This window comes from Nyctereutes procyonoides, unplaced genomic scaffold, assembly GCF_905146905.1.
Source record: "Nyctereutes procyonoides isolate TBG_1078 unplaced genomic scaffold, NYPRO_anot_genome, whole genome shotgun sequence".
Lineage (NCBI taxonomy): Eukaryota > Metazoa > Chordata > Mammalia > Carnivora > Canidae > Nyctereutes > Nyctereutes procyonoides.
The window spans coordinates 19195134-19204678 of NW_026575034.1; the positions used below are offsets into that span (position 1 = coordinate 19195134).

The 9545-nt window shown below is 46.0% G+C and overlaps 1 protein-coding gene across 1 annotated transcript; it reads right to left on the reverse strand.

Moving 5' to 3' along the window:
- Positions 1–855: 855 nt before the first annotated feature.
- Positions 856–8210, reverse strand: EIF3F (eukaryotic translation initiation factor 3 subunit F). The gene is made up of 8 exons (XM_055318014.1): positions 7788–8210; positions 4826–4896; positions 4507–4586; positions 3947–4084; positions 2515–2606; positions 1922–2058; positions 1670–1783; positions 856–1083 (listed from the first exon to the last, which is right to left on the reverse strand). The coding sequence occupies exons 1-8, from the start codon at positions 8185–8187 to the stop codon at positions 1006–1008; spliced, it is 1110 nt and encodes a 369-aa protein (XP_055173989.1). The 5' UTR covers positions 8188–8210; the 3' UTR covers positions 856–1005.
- Positions 8211–9545: the final 1335 nt, after the last annotated feature.

The following is a 9545-nucleotide window of genomic DNA, read 5'->3' on the forward strand; positions in this document are numbered from 1 at the left end:
AAGGGCTGTCTGAAGTAACCTTTATCCTACAAAATACCTTGGAAATGTCATCTTGTCATCTTGCTTAGATTGACAGATCTCAACATAACCTAACGGTAGTCTCATGTTACATACAGTACCCAAGAAATTTGTGGAGTTTTGGGGAAATCTCTTTAATCTATAGATCCTAATTTTGCCTCCCCATAGTGGCAAATAGCTCTTGAAATAATAAGTAGTTTGCAACCCTGACCATACCCTCTACTTTTTCAGATTAAGTATCCAACTTTAAAATTTTTTTTTCTCCTCCATAGATTCTCATTTTTAACTTCCTGTGGAAACCACATGACCCATCAAGAAATGGTTCAGAGTATTGTCACTGGACACCTTTCCAGACTGAAAGCCAAAAGAAAAGTTTGGTAAAGTGCAGTTTATCCTCAGAAGACTATTTCCACCAGCATGTACTCAGGGGCCCCAAGACTGGTATTTGTACCCATTCCCTTCTTTCTTCCCCACTCACTCACTAGCACATGCCCTAGATACTCCCAACTGTGCATAGGGCAACACTTTGTGCTGCCATTTGTGTAAAGTGCTATAGAAGAGAAGTGGTAAATATCTATTTTTTGGAGATCCAATTTGCTCTAATTATAGCCAAAAGAGTGGGAAAGTACCTCTGTAAAACCAGTGTGCAAAGAAGGCTTTCTGGTCTGGAGTCAGGTGAAGATAAACTGGTATGGGGTTGGGCTATGGGCACAACCAATGATGGTGAGTCACACACACACACAACCAACTTCTACCCAGAGTATTCACTTCCTAGTTTCCGCGTGAGCTCTAGAATAGTTTTTCCCCCCACCCAGCAGTAAACTCATGTAAGATGGATTCATTTACAAAAGGTAGGCTAGATTTATTTAGAGTCACAAGCAGTTGACTGACTCAGTGTGACTCAAACCACAAGTAAACCATTCTACTTCACTCCATTCTGAGTCCTAGGGTGGCCCAAGACTGGCAGGAGTACTGCGTGGGACCCATTCACAGGTTTACAAGTTTCTCATTGAGGGCAATCTGTGACTGCGTGAGATTGGCCAGGTAGGTCACCATCAGCAGGTCCTGGAAGAGGAAGAAGCCACAATGAGTGAGGGGTTGGGCAAAGGGAGAAGAAAGTCTAGTGTTGGCCAGCTCCATGGTGAACAAGTGGGTATTAGGACAGTTCTAGATAAATGACAGCTCAGGAAAAGGCTATGCAAGAGTTGAAGGTGGAAGATAAGGAGGAAACGTTTGAGAACACCTTTTCATCTCTACTGATATACTAATAAACTTGGGGTGCTTTAGCCAAGATCCCAGGGGTAGAATATGGAGGCGGGGGACTGTCTATGAACTCAGAGGGAGAAGAAGAAATTACATTGTCATTAGCTTCTGGATTTAGCATTTCTATCAACTATGAATCTAGGTAACAATTCACAGTAGTATCCATAGCACCTGAGATAATGGAATCAAGGAAGGGAAGGCGGGGGCATCTCCAAGCACATGTACTATCTCTTCCTTTCTCCCAACCTGGACTGCAAGGGGCCAAAGGCAAAGCCCCTCCTCCCCGTGTTCCCTTCTGGGTCATCTCCCCCAACTCCCTTTATATTTGTGTGCATGAGCTGAGGTGGGGGGAGACGTAAGCTCCCAGAAGCCCAGGAACGGCACTCACATTGATGTTGCTGTTGAGCATGGTCTCAAAGTCATCGGGAACTATCTTGGGTACTTGGTTAACCAGACTCATCAAGAAGCGGCCCACAGTATTGTCAGCGGACACCTTTCCAGACTGAGCACCAAACAAAGATTCAATGAGGCACAGTTAATTCTCACCACCACCGAGGGCTGCCATATCACCAGCATACCTCTCAGGGATCCCAGAGTGGAGATCTATGCCCTCCTCCTTTCTTTCCTTCCCCCTCCTCACCAGCACATCCTCTGCATACTGCAACACCGTGCTTAGGGCATCTTGGATGCGAGCCGATGCCCCTCCTACTTGCTGCAAGTCGCTTGAGAGTCCAATCACCCGGTTGGGGCTAAAACAGGTCTTCATGATCAGGTCAACTGTGGGAGTGGGATGGGGGATATAAGAGGCACAGAGATTTTAGTCATCCCATCAGGAAAGAGATGATTTCTAACAATTCTGCTAACTCTTTCACCCTCCTCTGGACATAGTCAATTTCTCTAAACTCCTCTGCTCTGCCTTTATTAGCTTTTCTTCCTCCTGCCAAAGCTCAACTTCTGCACCCAGTATGCTAATCACTGGTTTTGCACTTACACGAATGGCCACACAGCCTCTGGTGCTGAAAATTTCCCACCTCAAATAATTCCACAAATAATTCCTGGAAGCCCATTTATAAAGGAGAACAACTGTGATTTGAATCACAAAACTTATCAATGGTTCACAAACCAATCAATGGTTCCTTTTCAACCCACCCAAGGCCCTCCACTCATTAGAGTGGCAATCCCCTCCCCTGAAAAATGCCAGACCTCAAAAGAGGGTATGAGAAGGTTACTCACCTCCAATACGTTCAGTGTCATAATACGCATATTTCACTGTTAGAGGTGTGAACATCACCCCCATGGTCCTCCCAGGGACACCCATTAAAGTGCTGGGGAGAGAGAAGTCAAGGTAAACAAATAGCCTTGGGAGAGAGCTTCCTAATCTAGGCTGGAAAAGCAGTTATACCAAGAGAATGGGTTCCACGGTTCTGAGGTAAGAAGGCTGGAACCATCTGAACCCCAGAGGTCTCATGAGAACAAGTCATTTTTTCCTTTAGCTCATTCCACACACTAAACCCTGGCCTGTGAGAGAGGACTCAGCGTTCAGACCTGACCTAGCCCTTTAGAGGACTGCTTCACTCACTGTGCAATTTCAGTGATGAAACAAGACACTGGATTTCCCCATGAAGCTGGCTGCCCAGATATCCAGCCCCATAGAGAGAAGAAACAAGGAAGATCTTCTATGAGACTGAGCCTTTCATCAGCACTGAAAAAAAAAAAGCCAACTGACTCCAGTCTGCCCAAGACGAGACTGGGTGCTATAAGTGATCTTACTAAAGGTGACTGTCTTTACTACGTCAACTCTATTTTTTTCAACTGGACCATGAAGAGTCTGAAATATCTGGAAAAACTAAGAAATCAGGCGATGACTAAAGCTTAGTGGTACACCAGCTAGCCCATAAGCATGTGACATCCACGACCATTATCTCACGGCATCAAGACTAACTGGTTGCATCACGTCACACAAGGAAACAGCACAAAGTCAAACTATAAGATAGGCACCAACAAATGCCTTCACTTAACCGGAAAAGATAATCCTTCCAACTCCTCTAGCAGCCCCTTCTGTAGCATGCCACTTGAGCCTTTCCCAACTTCCCCCATTGGCTGGTATTTTAACTGCCTGCAAACTCAGCGTCAAAACTATGTTATGGTCGTCAAAACTGCACTTAACTCTGGGGTAACAGATGTATTAAAAAAAGAACAGTCACCCTTTAATTTGTACTGCCCTAAGTCCTGTGTTCAGTTCTCGGGATAATGGCAAACTAAAGGGTGACTCGGAAAAACAGTGAATGTGGTGAAGGATTGTGACCAAAATACCAAGTAGGATCAGCTATAGGAGGTATGAAGAGTTAGCTTATAGAAAAGATGACACGAAAACCATGAGAGTTTGCGCAAATACCTAAAGGGCTGTCATCTGAAATTGGTTAAGAGCAATAAGTAGAAATCTAGGGTACAACAGGTATCAGTGAGTGGATATTTCAGAAACAGATTTTGTTTCTGAGTAAAATCTTTCTAATGGTAACTGTTGAGAGTGAGGAATGGGCCTTCTTAGGAGGCAGTGAGTTATATACTGAAGAATTAAACCTGCTTTGGTTGGTGGTGGGTGTCATCCACACATGGTATGAACTAGATAGCCTTTTATGCTCTTGTGTCCCAAAACACTGGTCACCTGACATAGGCCTTGATGCTCATGCGGCCATTCTGGAGGCTGGTGTCCACAGTGAGGTGAATGGGGTTGGGGGCTTCTCGGCTGTAGTACTCATGGATCAGCACTGAGTGCTCTGTAATGTCATGGCCTGTAGCATACCTGGAAAAAGAAATACAGTGTGGATTCATGTCTACATGTGACATTAAGACCAAACACAATGATGACATGGGTGTCTCTAGGTACCTGACACTCTTGTAGTAGTGTCACCTCCAGTGACACCCCAAATACAAAAATAATACACTGAAAACTGTATCAAATAAAATCAAAGGCTGACTGTCAGAGCTCTTGAAACATTGCAAGTCACCAGCAAGCCAAAAATACTTGCTCAGTAAAAGCTACATTTCAAAGTAAATATGCTTGGCCTCACGAGATCAGAATTACCAGCAAAACACACTAAATTCATAGATCCTGAGGTGATTCACTTTCAATATTCTGTCTCCAAAAGAGAGTATAATATCTAGACTGGTGGCAAAAAATCTTGGCAATCACCAAAACTTTCCATTCGCTCCACTCCAACTTACCAGCCCAAGATGAGCTCATTTGGAGAGACTTTCTTGTGCAATTCATACATGTTCTTAGCGAATTCCATGTCAACAGCCACCTAGGAAGGAAGGCAGAAAAGAAAGCTAAGAAGCTAGAAGTTCAGAGAAAAAATATGGAAGAAAAGGACAAGGGGCCAACCTCCGCAGAGGCCCAGCAAATACGTACACAGAAAAAAAGCTCTTCCAACTGTAGGACTTCTAGTTAGGAGCACAATATATTGTGCAAGAGGAGCCTTGAGGAGAGCCTAGCAAAAGAACAGCTATAGATGACATACTGGCAGCTCAGGCTCCTACTCACCTCATCTTCTGACTCATTGTGTGGCACTGAAAAGCAGTTAGTGACCTCCACTGAATGCTTGTCAACGGTTCCTGTGAGAGAGAATTGTCCACATGTTATAAAACCCTAGAGCTCTCAACAGCCTCCGACCACTTTCCAAATGCTGTCAGAGGCTTCCTTGAAGACAATGAACAAAAAATTGAACTCATACGCTCCAAGTTCAGCCATGTGCATCAATGGAACCAGGATCCTCCAGAGAACTGAAGCTCTGAAGTGCCTGTTTTCCTTTAACCATCAATAAACAAGGTCTATTCTTCCTTTACAAGCTCTTCTGCCTACCTGGTCTTTCCTGCTACCAGCCCTGCTCTGGATCTTCACTCTGTGAACATCATTTTTCAGCCACTAGACTTTCTCTTATAATTCATTCTGCAGAATACCTGGAAAATTCTGACAATGTCTACATAGGCCACCCATACAGAAGCCTAGCCTCAGAGTACAATTTTAGGGAGCTTCACCTGTACCTCCCTTCAGCCATCTAGTCCAATGGTCATGTCCTTAACCCCATCATCACCCAGAAACCTTCTACCTGTGAACCGTAAACATCTGTATCAGTCTTTTACCACAAATTTCTATTCTAGTTCTGATACCTTTACTCCCACTTAGTTTGTTTCTTGACCTAAGACTGCTAGTCCCTTGAGTTCTCCATGTTTTTCTAATCTACTGGCACCACCCATACCAGGCTTCAAGCACTTCCCCCTCCTCCACAGACCGCAATGCTGCCACACATGTGTCTGTTTAATTCCACTTCACTATGGTTTCTGCTCCCTTTGCTAAAACTATGTCTTTAAATCCAGTGGATAAATATGCTTATTTGACCTCTAAACAGGAATTCAATAAACTTGACCATTTCACACTTCTGAAGCATTTTTAAGTCTTCTGCATTTCCATGCCACAATACCCTTCAGTTAAAGCATTTATCACATTGTATTCTAATTATTTGCATATATCTTCATTTTGAATTTAAGGTTAGAATAGAAGTTATTTTATCAAACTTTTTTTTTAATTTTTTTTTAAATTTTTATTTATTTATTATAGTCACACACAGAGAGAGAGAGAGGCAGAGACACAGGCAGAGGGAGAAGCAGGCTCCACGCACCGGGAGCCCGACGTGGGACTCGATCCGGGGTCTCCAGGATCGCGCCCTGGGCCAAAGGCAGGCGCCAAACCGCTGTGCCACCCAGGGATCCCTATTTTATCAAACTTTGAATTCAAAATATGTAACAGTTTTATGGTATTTAAACAGTACCAGTCATTTCATTTAACCAAATTAAATGTTTCATGAATTAACATCTGAGAATATTCAGAAGCTCCTCGTGAGCAGTCTGTGTTCAATTCTTCAGTGAAGTACTGTCTCTATAACACTGAGCATTATACCATTATCCCAGTCTGGAAGAGGATCTGAAGAGCTAGACTAGTTGGTCTAACTAGAGTCACTAGAGTATCTGGGGGGCACTGAGAATTCTTCCTGGGTTTCTTTAAATAGCTCCAGTGGATTTGGAAAATTTGGCAGTGCAGCTGAAAGAGTAAATAGATTAGTATTCGTCAAGTGCCAACCTTTGTTGCAAAAATCATTTATTACAGAAGCTCAAAGCAGGACACATTTACAGAATGCTACTGTACTTTGGAGGTTAAGAATGGAGGTGAAGGTGGTAATGTGAGACAAAGAACTGACACTTAGCACTTTTCCTGGGAACCCAGGAAATGAGTGAAACTTAAATGAGAGAGAGCAGGAAAGACATTTATGTCAAACAGAATACAAAGGCTTGGTTTGAGAAAAACCTTGATGTTTGGAAGATAATGGATCAACAGAAGGTTCTGTGAAATGCTAAATCTTCAAAGAGAGGGCAAATGTGTGTGTGTTGCAAGGCAGGGATTGGGGGTGTGGGGGTAGCCCTGATGTGGTGGAAGACTTGCAGTCAACCGCGGTTTTGTACCTAATGGTCTGCCAGCAGTGAGATGCTTTTGGTGATAATTTAGTTTCTGCAAAGACTAAGTCTAAGTGCCCCGAAAGAACTAGGCTTCAGGTAATTTGTCTCAAGGCACATCGTTAATATTTGGTGCAATCTACCATCAAATCTTGTCCCCTTTGCAATACATCAATTGTCTTCTATGCTAGAAGGACTATTACATACATATTCAAGAATAAGAGAAATGACAAACGAGGCTAGAGTCCATTCACAAAGGGATCTAAAATTGGTGACAAGGACGGAAGGAAAAGGACTTTGATGGGATCAGCAGTTCCCAAGAGAAAAGGGCATTATCATCAGTAATCCCTGTTTAGCTTCCCAGCTTTACAAATTAACATATCAGGGAGACTAAAAAACATAAGATCAGGATTAAATGTTTAGAAAAGCAGAATATCATCAAAAACCTAAATAGGTTTCTGCCAAAGTTGTTGAAAGGGATGTCTTTTTACAGAAGTCCCTACTTCTTTACCAACTGGTTTAAAACGTCCTCGTAAACACCTGGAAAATAAGGACATTTAGACCGTGGAAGGGGGTGGAAGGGGGTGGAAGGCGGCGGGGCGGCAGCCCCCCCCCCCCCCCGCGTTTAGGGAGTCAAACGTTTCTGACTTCCTCGTCTGGCATCTGAACTCATTTTTGGCAGACTGGGACTAATCACACTTGACCTGAAATGCTAGCGGGGAGATTGGGGCAGCCCGGGTGGCCCAGCGGTTTGGCACCGCCTTCAGCCCAGGGCGTGACCCTGGGGACCCGGGATCGATCACTGTGCACACGATACTTATTCAGTAACGCACTACGGCTTACGTATTCTGTGTCGACCAAAGTGACAGCAACCTGGCAGGAAAGTGCGAGTCCCTTCAAGGAGGGAAGTCGCGGCAGAAGGACGGGATGCAGAAATAGGTCAAGAGGTCAATGGGATAAACGGGAGGCGAGAGGGTCAGTGCGGTTTGACCACTCACCCAGCAGGGTCCCGATAACTCGGGCAGCGCCCTCGTTGCGTCGCTCGTAGCTGTCCACGATGGAGGCCAAAATGACCGGGTGCAGCCGGACCACGCGGCCCCCGGGGAAGGGGCCGGGGAGAGCAGGACCCGGCAGTGACTGCGCCGGAGTCTGCGCTGGGGCTGGCGTAGACGCCGGGGTCTGGCCCGGAGCCGCAGTCGTGGCCGCCGCAGTCCCCGGGTCTGAGGCGGAGGCTGGAGCCGGCGTTGGAGCTGGGACCGGCGCTGGAGCCGGAGCCGGCGCTGGCGCTGAAGCTGGGGTTGCGGCCGGGGCTGAGACCGAGGTTGGGGCCGCGGCCGGGGCGGAGGCTGGGGCTGGAGTGGCGGCAGGAGCACTCGCCGGGGCTGCCGGTGTGGCCATCTTGTCGAGAGAGAAAGAGCCGGGAGCGGAAGGGAGGGAGTTGAAAAGTAGTAGAACACGATAGGCTGAAGATGCACCACGTGAACGAGATCTTTATGCCGATTGGCTACCGATAATGCTTCTCACGGCACAGTTTCCGGCTCTGAGTTCGTGCTCTTTGATTTCGGTCCGATGAGCACTCAAGTGAGGACCGAGCTGAATAGTTCCGGACAAACTTGAGACGGCGATGAGAGAAGAAACCACTCCGACTGCTCAGCGGCCGCCAGATGGACCCAGAGGGCGGAGGATGGGTGACGATTCCTGTTTCCAGACTTCAAAGGGGTAGTGGACGATAAAGTGCGTTTTAAAGGCACTTCTTCACCGCGTCAGAAGGCGTGGGTGCGGCGGCTTATCCAGTCACCAGTGTGAACAGGTGCCAGACGCTGTGTTAGGCCCTCGGAATGTAGACCAGCGGCCCGAACAAGGATCGTTGTCCTCCAAAAACTCCCATTATCTAGCGGAGAGAGACAAACGGGTATATAGTATGTTAGAGGGTGATGGATGCTATGAAAAGGGAAAAACGAGCGGGGAATAAGGGAGAATCAGAAGGTAGGGTGGGTAACAATGAGAGCGTGAGATCTGGCTGGATTGAAGGAGGCAAGGGAGGGGGCTATTTTTTTTTAAAGAATATTTAATTTATTTGAGAGAGTGAGCATGAGTGGGGTGAGGGGCAGAGGGAGAAGCAGACTCCGTGCTGAGCAAGGAGCCCCGTGCAAGGCTCGGTCCCAGGAGCCTGAGATCGTGACCTGAGTCGAAGGCAGATGCTCAACCGCTGAGCCACCCAGGTGCCCCTGGAGCAGGTGTTTTTTTTTTTTTTTTTTGAAAAGGTCCTAAGTTCAATTTTGGAGGTGTCACCCTTATTAGACATCCCAGCAGAATTGTTGAATGGTCAGGTGGAGATGCTAGAGGCTGTGCTTTGGGAGAGGGTTTCAAGGAGTAACCCTCTGTAAAGCTCTTAGCATGTGCCTGATACATAGAAGTTATTATTATTAAATATTTTATTTTATTTTTTTTATTAAATATTTTATATATTGATTCATGAGAGACACACAGAGAGAGGCAGAGACACAGGCAGAGGGAGAAGGAGGCTCCCTGCAGGGAGCCCTATGTGGGACTCAGTCCCAGGACTCAGGATCACCACCTGAGCCGAAGGCAGATGCTCAACCCCTGAGCCACCCAGGTGCCCCTACAGCCGTTACTATTATTAAGCGGAAGCTATTACCACTGCTGTGCAATGGAAAAGAGCTCTGATTCTAACATTGTGTGTAACTTTGGGCAATCTATAATTTTTTCTGAGTCTCAGTTTCCTTCTTGGTACA

Excerpts from the sequence above, each read along its gene's own strand:
- EIF3F (XM_055318014.1), bottom strand. The coding sequence starts at position 8,187 with ATGGCCACACCGGCAGCCCCGGCGAGTGCTCCTGCCGCCACTCCAGCC. Across the intron at positions 4,897-7,787 it reads AGTTATCGGGACCCTGCTGG|GAACCGTTGACAAGCATTCA; the intron begins GTGAGTGGTCAA and ends TCTCTCTCACAG. Across the intron at positions 4,587-4,825 it reads ACAATGAGTCAGAAGATGAG|GTGGCTGTTGACATGGAATT; the intron begins GTGAGTAGGAGC and ends CTTCCTTCCTAG.